Raw genomic sequence first — 16764 nt, 5'->3', positions numbered from 1 at the left:
CTGAAAACAGTGATGAAATGTGTTAATTTGTACATTACCAAAGAGGCTCAAACTTGCCTCCTTCTGCCTTTTCTTTCCTAATATGCTCAATGACAAAATAATTGCTCTCCCTGATCTGGAGCTGAAATCCATCGGTGCTCAGGCTCGGGGATTTCGTGCCACGTTCAAACCCAAATTAAGGGGGAAATCATCTGGGATAAAGGTTTGTAGTGATTCCTGCAGACTGAAATTCTGCCTTCATATTTGGCTCCTGAATGCTGAGCCTTTTGCAGCCTTCCTTGGGAGTGTTACCCTCGATCCCCTGAGCCAGAGCTGGGCTGAGCATGCAGTGCCCGGGCAGGGCATTCCAGCATCTGGAATTTTGTGCTTGGCCAGGGCAGGGAGAGGGGCAGCATCTGGAATTGTGCTTGCCCAGCCCCAGGCACTGCAGGGCCACAACAATGCACGAAGGATGTGGTCAGGGGGAAATGAGGCTGCTGGGGACAAGTGGTTGTGTTGTCTCTTCAGGGCTCTGTGAGATGTGTGGAGGATGCTGATCCCAGCAGAACCCGGGGATATAAATCAACAGGGGCTGGGATCTCAAACACTTCTTGTTTTGCAGAAGTGCAGTGGGACTCCTGCCATGGTTCCAGTGGGCTGAGGAGCGGTGTCCTCATGGGGAGAGCAGCAGGAAAGCCCTGCCCTTGTGAGGATTGGTCAGCTCTGCTGTTGCTTCAGGAAATGTCCTGACTTAAGGTGAAAATTAAGATTTTTGTGCAGCCTAGGGAAGATCCCTTTAATGTCACTGTTACCTGGGCTGCCTGTCTGCTCGCCCAGGCTCCAGGTGGGCTCTGCACCCCTGGCTCAGTGTCACACACAGGGGAGGGGTGCTGGGTGTCACACAGGGTGACAGGGCTCACACTGAGGCTGCTGTGCCATCCTGGAGCTGCTGTTTGCAGTGCCCTTGCTGGGGGAAGCAGAGCAGTGACCCTGGAATGTCACAGCTGTCTGTGAGCCCAGCTGGGTGCTGGTGGCAGGAACCAGCTCTAGGCTGAATGTGCAGCCTGTCTGCTTCAGAAACTTCTCTGCAGGATGCTCAGCCTGTGCCAGTGGCCTTGGTGTGACATTCTGGGGGGCTCTGGGCTCTGTGAGTATGGAGCTGTGGCTCGTGGGGCATGGCTGCATTGAGGTTGTGTTGTACCACAAATGGATTGGGACACTCAGTAGCTCCTCTGTAATACTTATCTCCTAAATATTCAAAAATCCTGCACCAGAACATCTCTCTTTTGGCAAGGAAAGCAGTGCCACTGGCTCTGTTTCAGTGGAAGCTTCATTTTGCAAGCCATGCTTTCTGAATCTGCCTGGTTATTGCATTTATCTGCGAGGTGCATTGGGAAAACTGGGAAAACTTGGCTACAGTTTGCAGCAGCCTTTTCAGGGAGGTGCTGTGGGCTTGCACCTCACCCCGGGGTTGTTGTGTGCCTGATAATTAATTGTGATTGTCACTGTGGCTCCTGGGGCTGAGGGGAGCAGGGGATGGTGCAGGGTGTCCCCAGACTCTCCTCTGTAAACATCTTCCTTTTGTCAGGAACCTGAAAGAATACACTTATTTTAAACTGCTAGCTGCTTCCACAGAGGGACAGTTTTATAGGATACAGACAGTGCCTGCTGGGATTTTTATGGCCTATAGTGTTCTCAGCAAATGGTTTTGAGCACAAGTTGGCTGGGCTGGAATGACCTTCTCTTGTTCATTAACTGTCTGTTGAAAAATCTGCGTGTGGTGGTAGCCAGAGAGCCCTGATTGGGGTTATTTTAGGTGGTGCAGGGAGGTCTGGGCCTTTCCTTCCCTCCTCATTATCAGGCAGCAGAGGCTGCTCAGGGCCTGGTTTATTTACCTAATAAACTGCCTCTTTATCGTCTAGGAAATGCTCACATTTTTCAGCCAAGAAATCCTAGTAACAGGCAAACAGAGGTCTAGCAGTCAGGTCTGGGGAAACAACACGCTGAAGGTCAGCTAATATTGCTGTTATTCTCTGTCCTGGTGGCCATGACAGCAGGGGGGGTTTATTTGAGGATCCCAGACTCGGAGTCATTGTTGGTCCCCGAGCACGGGGGGCTGTGCCAACACTTGGGATATTAATGCATTCTGCAGATCAGTGAATGAGGAATTCCTCCACACTCCTTTCTTTGCAGAAAAAGGGAAAAAATCCCCTTCTCCCCCTTCCCCCTGCTCCCCACACTTTGTTTGCCGTGGCTTTGTCTGCAGGGTGATGCTGGGCATCCCTAATGAGGCTGGCAGGGATGGGGATGGGGAAGGGGATGGGGATGGGATGGGATGGGATGGGATGGGATGGGATGGGATGGGATGGGATGGGATGGGATGGGATGGGATGGGATGGGATGGGATGGGATGGGATGGGATGGGATGGGATGGGATGGGATGGGATGGGATGGGATGGGATGGGGTTGAATGGGGATGGGGATGCCAGGGATCAGAAAAAGGAATCTGGGCAGGTTTTTTCTATATTCCTTTTCCATAGCAGGAATTGTACTTAGATATTTTTAATATATTCTTTGATCCCTGATGGAAATGTTAATGAGACAAAAACTCCTAAAGAGCTCTCCAGACACTGCCCTGCTTTGGAGCAGGGTGGAGTGAAACACAGCCCTTGCAAGGGCTCCTGACACACAGGCAGCCCCTTTGTTCCCTCCCTTCTGTCCCAGGGACAGCCTGGAAGTGCAGGGGAAGGAGAGGGGCTGGAGAGGCTGAAAGTGCAGGGGAAGGAGAGGGGATGGAGAGGCTGAAAGTGCAGGGAAAGGAGAGGGGATGGAGAGGCTCAAAGTGCAGGGAAAGGAGAGGGGATGGAGAGGCTGAAAGTGCAAGGGAAGGAGAGGGGATGGAGGGGCTGAATGTGCAGGGAAAGGAGAGGGGCTGGAGAGGCTGAAAGTGCAGGGAAAGGAGAGGGGGCTTGGAGCTGGGCAGGATTGGGGTGTTACATGGCCTGCAGGCTGAGGTGGCAGCTCCCAGGAGGGAATGGTGGCTGTAGGGGGCACCCAGGGGTTTATGGCATGTGACTGAGGGGGATTGACAGCAGACAAGTTCCAGTCTGCTTCCTGCTTGGGTTGGCACAGGCACACAGAGCCCGGCTTGAGCTGAGCCTGGCTTTGGCTGGGCCCTGCTCAGCACCTGCCTGTGCTTGGGCTGGCTCACCTGAGACCCCCAGATGAGGGGGGGAGCCCGTCTCCTTTTCATGCTTTCATTCAGCATTAGTCAAGAAAGAAATGGGGATCAGGAAGGCAGGAAATGTGTGATTTCTGCTCTTGGGTCTTCAGAGACTCACAGAAGGGTTTGGATTGGAAAGAGGACCTTAAAGCCACTCAGTGCCACCCTTGCCATGGCAGGGACACCTCTCACTGTCCCAGGGACACCTCCCACTGTCCCAGGTGCTCCCAGCCCCAATGTCCAGCCTGGCCTTGGGCACTGCCAGGGATCCAGGGGCAGCCCCAGCTGCTCTGGGCACCCTGTGCCAGAGCCTGCCCATCCTGCCAGGGCACAGTTTGTTCCTGATTTCCCATCTAACCCTGCCCTCCTTCAGCTTGAGGCCATTCCCTGTGTCCTGCCCCTCCAGGCCTTGTCCTGGGTGCCCTGAAGGAGCTCTGAGCTCTCCCTGGAGCCTTCTCCAGGCTGAATAACCTCAGCTTTCTCAGCAGGAGCACTCAGCCTTGTGCTTTCCCTTCAGAGCTGTCCCACCATGCAGATGAGCCCTTCCTCGGGCTGCCCATGGGGTTTGTGCCCTTTGTCTGTTTGGTACCAGGGTGAGGCCATCCCTGCTGGAGGAGTCTCTTTGGATGGAGCTAGATGCACTTCAGCAGTCCTGAGCTGTCTAATTCTTGCATAAGGAACTTTCTTTGAGAAGTATTTTTAGAGACATCTCTGATAAAAATACCCCAGGTAGGAGGGAGATCTCTTGGCACACTCACCTTCTCTAAAGTGAGGGGGTTTCACCTTTCCTTTCTATAGATCCAGAAAAGGGGGGATTGTAATGCTTCAGATCATGGGGGCTGCTGAATAATGCTGTGTAATAATAGTGCTGTGCAATAATAGTGCTGTCTAACAATAGTGCAGTGCAATAATAGTGCTGTACAATAATAGTGCAGTGCAGAAATAGTGCTGTGCAACAATAGTGCTGTGTAACAATAGTGCTGTGCAATAATAGTGCTGTGTAACAATAGTGCAGTGCAATAACAGTGCTGTGTAACAATAGTGCTGTGGAACAATAGTGCTGTGCAACAATAGTGCTGTGCAATAATAGTGCTGTGCAATAATAGTGCAGTGCAGTAATAGTGCTGTGCAATAATAGTGCAGTGCAGTAATAGTGCTGTGTAACAATAGTGCTGTGTAACAATAGTGCTGTGTAACAATAGTGCTGTGTAACAATAGTGCTGTGCAACAATAGTGCTGTGCAACAATAGTGCAGTGCAGCAATAGTGCTGTGTAACAACAGTGCTGTGCAATAATAGAGCTGTGTAACAATAGTGCTGTACAATAGTAGTGCTGTGCAGTAATAGTGCTGTGTAACAATAGTGCAGTGCAGTAATAGTGTGTGCAATAATAGTGCAGTGCAATAATAATGCTGTGTAACAATAGTGCTGTGTAACAATAGTGCTGTGCAACAATAGTGCTGTGCAGTAATAGTGCTGTGCAATAATAGTGCTGTGCAATAATAGTGCTGTGCAACAATAGTGCTGTGCAATAATAGTGCTGTGTAACAATAGTGCAGTGTAACAATAGTGCTGTGCAACAATAGTGCTGTGTAACAATAGTGCTGTGCAGTAATAGAGCTGTGTAACAATAGTGCAGTGCAGCAATAGTGCAGTGTAACAATAGTGCAGTGCAGCAATAGTGCTGTGTAACAATAGTGCTGTGCAACAATAGTGCTGTGTAACAATAGTGCTGTGTAACAATAGTGCTGTGTAACAATAGTGCTGTGTAACAATAGTGCTGTGCAACAATAGTGCAGTGCAGCAATAGTGCTGTGTAACAATAGTGCTGTGTAACAATAGTGCTGTGTAACAATAGTGCTGTGTAACCATAGTGCAGTGTAACAATAGTGCTGTGTAACAATAGTGCTGTGTAACAATAGTGCTGTGCAGTAATAGTGCTGTGTAACAATAGTGCTGTGCAGTAATAGTGCTGTGTAACAATAGTGCTGTGTAACAATGGTGCAGTGCAATAATAGTGCAGTGCAATAATAGTGCAGTGCAATAATAGTGCAGTGCAATAATAGTGCTGTGCAATAATAGTGCTGTGTAACAATAGTGCAGTGTAACAATAGTGCTGTGTAACAAACAGTGCTGTGTAACAATAATCCTGTTAAACTCAGAGTCCTTTGTTCCATGAAGTGTCACAGAGCCCTGTCTGGAACAGCCTCTCCCAGAACCTGTCGCTCCTCACGGTGCCATGAGTTGGCAAAAAGTCAGGATTGTGCCAGCTCTGCAGGCAGGGAATGCCACCCTCAGTGCCTGTGCCAGCTCTGCAGGCAGGGAATGCCACCCTCAGTCCCTGTGCCAGCTCTGCAGGCAGGGAATGCCACCCTCAGTCCCTGTGCCAGCTGTCCCAGCAGGGAATGCCACCCTGAGTCACTGTGTCAGCTATGCCAGCAAGGAATGGCACCCTGAGTCCCTGTGCCAGCTCTGCCATCAGGGAATGCCACCCTGAGTGCCTGTGCCAGCTCTGCCAGCATTGCAGGCGGGGAATGCCAGCCTCAGTGCTCTGCCAAGCCATGGTGAGTGCAGAGAGGGGCATCACCTCTCTGCCATGGGGCAGCCAGACCCCACAGGGGTCTCAGAGCCCAGGTGCCCAGAGCTGGGGATCTCCTGTCACATCAGAAGAGTTGTTTCAGCACGAGCTGCTGCCTTGCCAAACGCTGCTGCAGCCTCTCCCCCTGTACAATTTTATCAGAATCTCCCTCTCTGGCAGGGGGCAGAGCTGGTGGAAGTTCACTGGGAAGGGAATGTTGGATGCTGCCAGGGAGGTTTCCTGCCTGAGCTGGATCCTGGAGCTGGTGATCAATGGGCTCTATCAGGGCCCGGGGATTTGGGGTGTGAATTTCCCAGGGTCTAATCGTCTCATAAAGCTGCTGAGTGTGACTCCTTCCCCAGTAATCTGCTTAACTCAGTCACTTACCCCTCCATGGAGAATGCAGCTCCCAGGCTGTTTGCATGACAAGCAGCCCAGGATTGTCTGGGCTCTGGGAAGGTGCTGGGAGTTAATTGGAGCAGCTGGAGCTGCTGCTGCTTTCCCATGTTCACTGGCAGCATTTATGGGCAGCCCAGGTCCAGGCTGCACCATGTGTTTTGATACCTAAAATACTTAAATTTTAAAAAAAAAATGGTTTGCCTTCCAAAGGGTGCTTTTCTCCACCAAAACTAATCTCGAGGGAAAATGAGGTTTAGTAGCTCTGGAATTATTGGATTTGCAGATAGAAAGTGCTGTGTTAATGGCAGCTACTGACTGATGACCAAAGCAGCTAACTGGGAGATGTTCTTGGCAGCTGGTCCTGCTGCAAAGCTCCCCTCAAAGCCATGAAAACCACAGTGAACAATATCAAAATAACAAAAAAAAAAAGCTGCTAGTAAGCAGAAATGAATCACTGCATCCACCTCATCATTATAGAATTAAGGATGCTCCATTAGAAGTGTTCCCTTTAAAATTTTATTAGAATTCCCTCCCACCAGACCTTGATTGTGCTAAAAATAAAAGGATAAGCATCCCTTCATCTCTGTTTTTAATTTGCCTACTCCCAAAGCCAGACCCTGTAAGTGGAATTCCTGCTTGGAGATGGGCTCTGTGATACGTGGCCAGCCTGTGCTGCCTTGGTGGGAGCAGAGGCAGGGAGAGAGGCTGAACACTGGAGGAATTGTGCAGGTTTTATTTCAATTGCACAGGCATATTTGTTCTGTGACTCAGAATGACATGGCTGGCTTAGGAGTGTAATTTTAGCAGAATTGTATCACTTGGTTGGAGTTAATGCTTTGCAGACAGCAGAGTCCTAAAAACAATATGAAATCTGGGGGATAAATTGGGATCTTCCCAGTCAGAGCCCACGTGGAAGCTTTCCTAGGCAGCATTTTGTGTGCACTGCAGATCCCCATCCTTGGGAGCCCATCCTCAGCTCTGGGGTGGGAAATGGGCACTGGCAGCAGCAGAACCTTCCTGAAGCCATAGCTGATCCATGACATCCTCCAGATTTGGGCTGGGAAATGGGGATGGCAGAGCTGCCAGGAGCAGAACCCTCCCAAAGCTGTGGCTGATCTGTGACATCTGCCAGGTCTGGGGTGGCAAATGGGCACTGGCAAGAGCAGAACCCTCCCCAAGCTGTGAGCGATCCATGGCATCCTCCAGATTTGGGATAAGAAATGAAGACTGGCAGGAGCAGAGCCCTCCTGCATCTGTGGCTGATCTGTGGCACACATGGAGCCTCCCAGGAGCAGGGCAGGGCTGGAGGTCAGCTCAGGCCAGTTCCACATCCATGGTGCTCCCAGCCTCAGGGCAGGGACCTGGGCAAGGGCAGGGTGCCAGGGATTGCTCAGGGACCCCAGCAGTGCCCTGCTCTTCATGCCCAGCAGTGCCCTCCATCCCAGCAGTGCCCTCCATGGCCAGCAGTGCCCAGCAGTGCCCTCCATGCCCATCACTGCCCTTCGTGCCCTGCATGCCCAGCAGTGCCTTCCATGCCCAGCTGTGCCCAGCAGTGCCCTCCATCCCCAGCAGTGCCCTCCATGGCCAGCAGTGCCCAGCAGTGCCCTCCATCCCCAGCAGTGCCCTCCATGCCCAGCCGTGCCCAGCAGTGCCCTTCATGCCCATCACTGCCTTCCGTGCCCTTCATGCCCAGCAGTGCCCTCCATGCCCATTACTGCCCTCCGTGCCCTCCATGGCCAGCAGTGCCCTCCATGCCCATCAGTGCCCAGCAGTGCCCTTCATGGCCAGCAGTGCCCTCCATGGCCAGCAGTGCCCAGCGGTGCCCTCCATGCCCAGCAGTGCTCTCCATGCCCATCACTGCCCTCCGTGCCCTGCATGCCCAGCAGTGCCCTCCATCCCCAGCAGTGCCCAGCAGTGCCCTCCATGCCCAGCAGTGCCCTCCATCCCCAGCAGTGCCCTCCATGCCCTCCATCCCCAGCAGTGCCTTCCATGCCCATCACTGCCCTCCATGCCCATCAGTGCCCAGCAGTGCCCTCCATGCCCAGCAGTGCCCTCCATGCCCATCACCGCCCTCCATGCCCTGCATGCCCAGCAGTGCCCTCCATCCCCAGCAGTGCCCTCCATCCCCAGCAGTGCCCAGCAGTGCCCTCCATGCCCAGCAGTGCCCTCCATCCCCAGCAGTGCCCTCCATGCCCTCCATGCCAGCAGTTTTGGCCTCCCTCCCAGTTCCCGTGCCGGGCACTGTGGGGGACTGTGCTGGGTTAAGCTTTCCCTTTCTCTGCCAGCCCAGGGGCTGCCCCTGCCCTCGTTGTGCATTCCCTTGGTTCACGGGGAGTGTTTGGAACACCCTGCACCTCAGCAGGGCTCAGTCCTGTGGGTGCCAGGGCTTTGTTCCCCGGCCAGCAGAGCACTCTGGCTCTGGAACACTGTCAGGAGCTCAGGGATTGTGGGCACTGAGGGCTTGTGCCAGTACCAAATTTCTTCCAATGATCCCAGCTCAAACAGTGACATCCAGGGAAATGTTCCTTAAATCCTAATGCTGCCTTAAACAGCCAGGGAGACAAAGACTGAGCCCAGTGCTTTGGGGACGTTCTTCTGGGAATGGAGGAAAAGCCAAGGCTAAAGGTGATTCTGCCTCTCTCCCCCCTTATTTTCCCTGCTGTTCTGTAGTAGCAGGGGTTTGCTTTAACTGTGGTCATCTTTTAATAAATGGAGAGGAAACTGGAAGAGTTTGGAAAAGTCTGGGCTAAGCAAACGCTCCAGAGGGACCTGCAGTGGCAACATGATTAATAATGGACAATGCTGGTAATTCTATCAGAACTGAGCTATTGCAAAAGCAGCTGGAGCATCCTGGCTCTGGGCAGAGCAGCACTCAGACAAATGGTCCAGGGAGATTTGTGTGCCTCCCTGCTGGGGGGGTTTCTTCTCCCCCTGCAAGTGTGAGGGGAAAAGCTCTGTAGGTTTAACCGTAGGATTAGACTCCAGGAAAAAAGAAAAAGAAATTAGTAAATCAGGCAGCTAATGGCTCCCAAGTATTTTCATGCTGGTTGTTTGTTTGATACAGGCTTCAATCCTTACACAGATTTTTTTTCCCCTTAATTTTATATATTTATTTTTCTTTTCTCTCAGCCCCACAGTATCTGGGAATAACCTTAAGGAGCTGAAAAGGGGAAATGTTTCCAAAAGGAAAATATGATGCAAAATATAGAATCCTAGAGTGGGTTGGGTTGGGAAGGACCGTAAAAGAGGGATATCCAGTGCCACCCCTGCCATGCAGGGACACCTCCCACTGTCCCCTGCCCAGCCTGGCCCTGGGCACTGCCAGGGATGGGACACAACAACTTCAGAGGCAACAGAGAATGTTCCAGCCCGTGCTGCTCTCTGCTGGCTCTGCCAGGGCTCTCCTGGGGGTGCAGAGCTGTGACACTGTGACACAGTGATACAGCAGTGACATGGTGACACCGTGACATTGGTGACACAGTGACACAGCAGTGACACAGTGATACAGCAGTGACGTGGTGACACCGTGACATTGGTGACACAGTGATACAGTGATACAGTGACACAGTGATACAGTGACACAGTGACACAGCAGTGACACAGTGACACAGTGACACAGCAGTGACACAGTGACACAGAGAATGTTCCAGCCCGTGCTGCTCTCTGCTGGCTCTGCCAGGGCTCTCCTGGGGGTGCAGAGCTGTGACACTGTGACACAGTGATACAGCAGTGACATGGTGACACCGTGACATTGGTGACACAGTGACACAGCAGTGACACAGTGATACAGCAGTGACGTGGTGACACCGTGACATTGGTGACACAGTGACACAGCAGTGACACTGATACAGCAGTGACATGGTGACACCGTGACATTGGTGACACAGCGATACAGTGACACAGCAGTGACATGGTGACACAGTGACATTGGTGACACAGTGACACAGTGATACAGTGACACAGCAGTGACACAGTGATACAGCAGTGACATGGTGACATTGGTGACACAGTGATACAGTGACACAGTGACACAGCAGTGACACAGCAGTGACACAGTGACATGATGACACAGTAACACAGTGATACAGTGACACAGCAGTGACACAGTGACATGGTGACATAGTGACACAGTGACACAGTGACACAGCAGTGACACAGTGATACAGCAGTGACACAGTGATACAGTGACACAGCAGTGACACAGTGACACAGCAGTGACACAGTGACATGATGACACAGTAACACAGTGACACAGTGACACAGCAGTGACACAGTGATACAGCAGTGACATGGTGACACAGTGACATGGTGACACAGTGACACAGCAGTGACATGGTGACATAGTGACACAGTGACACAGTGATACAGTGACACAGCGGTGACACAGTGACACAGAGAAGGTTCCAGCCCGTGCTGCTCTCTGCAGGCTCTGCCAGGGCTCTCCTGGGGGTGCAGAGCTGTGACACAGTGATACAGTGGCACAGTGACACAGTGATACAGCAGTGACATGGTGACACAGCGGTGACATGGTGACACAGTGACACAGTGACACAGCAGTGACACAGGGATACAGCAGTGACACAGCAGTGACACAGCAGTGACACAGAGAAGGTTCCAGCCCGTGCTGCTCTCTGCAGGCTCTGCCAGGGCTCTCCTTGGGCTGCTGGGCAGAAATCCCCACTGGGATGGGGCACAGAGCTGTGACATGGTGACACAGTGATACAGTGACATGGCAATGGCAGAGTGACAGCAGTGACACAATGACACAGTGACACAGGGTGATACAGCAGTGACACAGTGACACGGTGACACCCTGCTGCTGACACCCCTCCCAAGTGTCCCCACCACACTGTTCCCAGAGCAGTGACACAGTGACAGTGACACAGTGACACAGTGACAGTGACACAGTGACAGTGACATGGTGACACAGTGACAGTGACACAGTGACAGTGACACAGCAGTGACACAGTGACATGGTGACACCATGCTGCTGTGATTCTCCCAGGTGTCCCCAGCATGCTGTTCCCCGAGCAGTGACACAGTGACAGTGACAGTGACACAGTGACACCGTGACACAGTGACAGTGACACAGTGACATGGTGACAGTGACATGGTGACACCCTGCTGCTGTCACTCTCCCAGGTGTCCCCAGCATGCTGTTCCCACAGTGATTTCCTCATTTCCTCTGTGCAGCCGCAGGGGCAGTCGGATCTGTCCTGTGGGGAGGCAGAGCAGGGCCCTGGAGTTGAGAGCCCATAAACTTCCCTGCTTTTAGGAAGGCACAGGGATGAAATGATGCTGTGGTTTTTTTCCCTCCTCCTCTCTCTTCTTTTTTTCTTTTTTTTTTTTGACACAAAATGAGAGGGGACCTCTTGCACTGCACGTGCATAAATTGTGCAGGTTTGGCTCTGCTCGAGGCTGAAATTAAAGAATAAAAGAAAATCAAATAGTCATCCTGACACATGAGACAATGCAGTCGTCCAAAACCAAAATAGTTCTGTGTAGTACTCTGCATAGAGGAGTCAGGGATCTGTGTGTGGGCTTTAAAGATGCCTTGCCTTCTTTTTTTGGAGAAGAAACTTCTGTTAACATCTAAATGATGTCAAGAATTCAGCAAGGATTGAATTCCCCACTTTATCTGCATGAAATTTTTGCATTGCTACTGAACTCTGTTATTTTATCAGCCTCCTGCTCTTCTGACTCCATTTTCCAAAAACTTTTAAAATGATTGTGCAAGTCAAACCTAATTTCTTATCACAATTCTTGTGTATATTGGCTTAGTGCTTTGCAAGGGATTGTTTCACCCACCCTGTTTCCCTTGGCATTTCTAGAAGGTTCTTGGAGTTGTTAGCAGCTGCAAATGGTATTAATAAGGAGGATTTGGTTGCTGGGTTTTGTAGTTTTCTCTGCTGATTAGGCTGCATTGCCAAAGGTTGAGCAAGTTTCTAAAAGCAGGATTGTTCTTTGAGTTGTGAAAACACAATTCCCAACAAAACAACAGCTGTATGTGTGTCAAAAATTCTCCAGGCAGGCTGCACCCAGCACAAACTGGGCTGGAACACTGAATCCAAAGGGGTGTTGGTGTTCAAATCAAGGACGTTTCACCTGAGTGTTTAAAGATCCAGCCAGGAGGACACCAAGGCTTTTCCCCTTTGCTCAGGGTATGTTTGAGGTGGAAATGCATTTCCCACTCCAGGGCTCTGTCCCTGCTGTGCTGGACTTCCCAAAGCAGCTTTGGTGGGCTGGGAAGAGCCTTCCTGAGAGCAGCTGGGGCTGTGGGGACAGGGGGCTCGTCTTGGGCTCCATCCAGGGACTCCAGGCTGTGGGACCCTCAGCAGCTCCCTGGCTTTCCCAAGGCTCAGGACAGTGGGAATCCATGGAATCCAGGCTCCATCCAGGGACTCCAGGCTGTGGGATCCCCCAGCAGCTCCCAAGGGTTCTCAAGGCTCAGGACAGTGAACTTTGGGCTCCATCCAGGGACTCCAGGCTGTGGGATCCCCCAGCAGCTCCCTGGCCACTCTGGCTCAGGCAGGAGCCTCCTTGCTGTGTACCTGGAATTATCTCTGAGCTTTCTCCAGGCTCTGCAGCAGATGGACAGAGACATCATGAGCAGAGGGGAGAGCAGTTTGGGCTTCCAGTCTGCATGGACTGGACAAACCAGGGGAGTTCTGGGTGTGTGGGAGCAGTTCAGGCGTGCAGTGTCATTAATCTTCATCTGTGGCTTTTGAAATCAGCAGCAGCCAGAGTGTCCCGGACCTGAAAGCCGTGTTTGTTCGGGTGGAGTGGATGTACATGGAAGTTTTCCTGAGTGTTTTCACCCCACCAGGGCAGGTTTGTGTCAAGTGGATTGACTGGAGCAGCAGTGTGGCTTTGACCACTGCAGCAGCCCTGGTTTACAGGGTCAGCCCAGTGGTTTCATGTTTAAAGTCATCACACATTTAATTCTTGACTGTTCTGTGCCCATTCTTAATTTCTAAAAAGAAAAAGAAAAGTCCATGCTGGTTTTGAGCTGGAGTTTCTCATACTTAAGTCTGTGTAAAGATGATTTATGGTGCTAGGAGGGCTCCACTAGAAATGCAAGATCTATTATGGAGTGGATTGAACGACCCATGCTGAAATGTTTATTGCTGTCTTCAAAACAGAATTCATCAGGGCTGATGGGGCCTGTCCAGGAAAGAGAGAGGCTGCAGTGCACTGGGGCTAGTGGGGTATTTTTAGTATTTCAATAAAAGACGAGGCTTTTAAAGGAAATCACTTATTGCCATTTTGCAATCAAGAATGCAGGAGTGTTCCAGGGACTGCGAGAAATATGCTTCAAGAATGTGGGAGCCATAAGGAACTAATCATTAACGATTCTCCCGTTTCCACCCCCGGCCCTGTGCTGAGGAAGCCATTTAGGAGCTTTGCAATTTGTATGGAAATCTCAGCCCTGCCGAGCACTCAGCCAGGCAGCCCGGGCACGGGGCAGCCAGCAGAGCCCATTTCCAGCAGTTCCTGCAATTCCTGGGGGAGCAGGGCACTTGGGCAAATGGGAGACACATGGAGCAGCCTTCAGGAGCACTTAATCCACCTTGAATGAGTGACATGAACACAATCTGATCTTTTTGTGTGTTGGTTCTTCTTGCTCAGTGCCTTGTGGGGAGGTTGTCCCTGCAGGATCAGATGGATCAGTAAAACTTTGAGGTTGTTGCTGTTGCTGTTCCACTTGTTTGGCTGAGCTGGGATTGTTTTTATTTCTCGTTTATTTTTTTCATGAGATGCTGGAAACCCTTTGGAAGCATTTTGGTGCTGTGATGCGTCCATGTAAGCAGGGAGGGAGCGATCCCAGCCCTTGCCAGGGTGAAAAACAAAGGCAGAGGCAAAAGAGAATCCTTTCCCAAGTGATTTGGGGTGATTGCCTGATGGGACAATTCAGTGATGCATCTGAGCAGAGCTGGTGGCTGCCTCCTCCTTCTCCCCACGTTCCCACCTTTTTCCCTGTCTGGCCCTGGTGTCCTGGGGAGGCAGTTCAGGCAGCCACAATGGCACACAAGTGACCCCGCCAAAAACAAAGCCAGGGTGTGGGGCTGGTGGCAGATGGACGTGGGCAGATGTCCCTTGTATGCCAGGCCAGCAGAGCTGCCCTTTCATTTGATTCTTTCTCTTTGCCCGTTTGTTTTTACTGGGGCGAGTGGTGCAGGGACAGCAGTTCCCTGCTGAGATCATCTGTCACAGCTTCTGCCTGTCCCCAGGCTGCTGCAGGTAGCAGGGCTGGGCTCTGACCCTTCCTTTCAGGAAAACCCTTTGGAGTTTGCCAGCTGGGCTGGGCTGCTGCATGCCCTGCTGGGGCTGGGGCTGGGGCTGGGCAGGGAGGCTGAGCTGGAGAAGGTCCATGGAGACAGGGAATGGGAGAGCCCCAGCGTCAGGGCATGGCCCCAGCCCTGGGGTTTGCTGGTGAATCTCCCAGGCTGGGGAGTGACACTGCAGTGAGGAATCTCCTCAGTGCTCTGTGGCTGCTGCTGCCCAAGCTCCCACCTGGCTGGGTTTTCCATCAGGAACCCTGGATTTCTTGTGGCCAGGAGAGCTTTCCCTGGCTGTGCTGCACTCCCTGGTCCCAGCTGCTCTCCCCACCTCAGCTCCATGGCACCGTTCATGGCAAACCCTGCTGTTCCTCCTGGCTCACGGCCTGGGGGATATCTTCTGCTGGAAACGGGGGTATCCCAGTTTAACCTGTGCTTTCTCACCCTTCCTGCTGTTTTTTCCAGAGCAGAAGGGTTCAGGTGACACCTTGGGCTTGGTTGGGCTCACTGGAGTGAGCTGAGTGACCCTCATATGAAATAAGGAATTTTTAGAACCTTTGTGCTCTTTTTTTGAGCTGTTTTGTTTCCTTTCTCCTGGGAAGCCTTCTGTGCACATTGAGGTGTGTGACACTTCCACAGGTGCCATTTCAGGCTGCAGTTCTGCTGCTCAGAACTGCTGAATTTCCCTCAGCTGCTCCTGCTCCTGGCTGTCCCTGATGTGAGGTAAAGGATGCCCAGGAGTCTGGAGGAAGGACAGCTGGAAACTGTGGCTGTGTGTGCTTGTTTAATTAAAAAAAAAAAAAAAAAAAGGGGGAAGAAGAAAAACAAACCACATGCAAAGAAATCCACTAACCACATCTGCCAGTGACCTTTGGGGCTGGAAAGAGTCTGGTGATGGTGTGGGGCCAAGCAAGGAAAGTTGTGAAGTCACTCAGAGGAACAAAAGGAAAATCCATGAGGACGTTTCCAGCTTGGGGCTGGGTGATTGCACAGCTCTTCCCCAGGCCACCCCTCACAACAGGCAGAGGTGGGTTGAGGCTGCCAGTTTTGGGCTGATTTGGGGTTTTTGAGATGGGGAAGTGCTGCCTCTCACGCCTGCTCCTGATGCAGTGGTGAGTGCAGGCAGTGATTTTGTTTCCCGGTGGTTTTGCAGGAGCTGTTCAGGTGTGATTCCTTTAAAGCTCTCTGGTTCAGTCACTGTGGCTCAGAGGTACCTGAACCATTTCTCCACCATTGTCCTCTCCCAGCTACCTGCTGCTATTTAAAGGAGGTACAGATTTAGCTCCAAGTGTTCCCTTTCCCACAGACTCCTCTGAAAGTTGAAACTTGTGACAGTTCAGTTCTTGCTGTGCTCTTGCCTTGCCTTCAGCTCTGAACAAATGTCTGTCTCTGAGCTTCATTTCTGGTGCTTCAGAAAGGAAAATAATTTAAATTTCCTCATTTCCATGGGAAACTCTCCTGCCTTTGAGCTGCCCTTGCTGAACTCTGGTTCCCAGGGCAGAGCAGGAGCTCAGGGATGGTTCAGCAGACACACAGACAAATGGGGGACCCCAAAGTCTCCAAAGCAGGAGGTGACCTTACTATGGAGCAGCTGAAACCTGAGCAGCAGCTGGAGGCTGGGAGCAGAGCCCTGAGCTCAGGGTGAGCTTGGGCTTGTGCCACTCCTGAAGGAATTTGGGATTTCGGGGCAGTTGTGCTTGGAAGCAGTCCAGGGCATTACCTGGCATGGGTCTGAGACTTGAAAAACAGATTAACAAAGAAGCAAATGGAAGGGTAACAATAATGGATTACAGAAGCACTTCTCTCGCTTGCCTGCCCTCAGCCAGGCTGCATATGGGGCTTGGGACCCAAAGTTTGGGGTTATTTGATGGCTGAAGTCAGAAAGGTTTGGATAGAAACTCACTCCACGCTGCTTCTGGGCTGGTGTGATGTTTGATTTCTGGTGGTAGGGATGCTTCTCACCCTGCTGGGTTTTAGCCCCACTTTGTTTGCCCACAGACCCTTCTGTCAGTGACCTAAGGGATCTCCAGGCCCTGACCGGAGCTGGTGTTAGCCCCAAACTCATCTGTGCACCCAGAGGGAATCCCAGCTCCAACCTGAGATGACCAAACCCCACAAAAATGCAATTTCTGGCGTGTGAAATAATGTTGACGGAGGAGTTAAAGTGCACAAACAAAGCCTGCACCTTCCCCTCAGATAAATTGTTTTTTTGGGTTAATCTGGCATAGCATGAACAGCTCCAAATGTGCAATAACTCACGGACCCAGAGCCTTTTCATCTCACACAGAAATGACCTGGGCCGTTCTT

At 51.7% G+C, this 16764-nt stretch overlaps 1 protein-coding gene across 2 annotated transcripts in view; it reads left to right on the top strand.

The window, feature by feature from the left end:
• Positions 1–16764, top strand: part of STX8 (syntaxin 8) — an 82822-nt gene that overhangs the window by 60011 nt on the left and 6047 nt on the right. The window contains exon 8 of one of the 2 annotated variants that reach the window (XM_063175655.1): positions 602–735. The exons of the other annotated variant lie outside the window; for it this stretch is intronic. Coding sequence (XP_063031725.1) covers positions 602–729 — 128 coding nt within the window. The 3' untranslated portion in view covers positions 730–735. The remainder of the gene's footprint in view (positions 1–601; positions 736–16764) is intronic. 2 annotated transcript variants of the gene reach the window in all.

This window comes from Melospiza melodia, chromosome 24 (genome assembly GCF_035770615.1).
Source record: "Melospiza melodia melodia isolate bMelMel2 chromosome 24, bMelMel2.pri, whole genome shotgun sequence".
Classification (NCBI taxonomy): domain Eukaryota; kingdom Metazoa; phylum Chordata; class Aves; order Passeriformes; family Passerellidae; genus Melospiza; species Melospiza melodia.
This window is presented reverse-complemented; position numbering and strand designations above follow the sequence as displayed.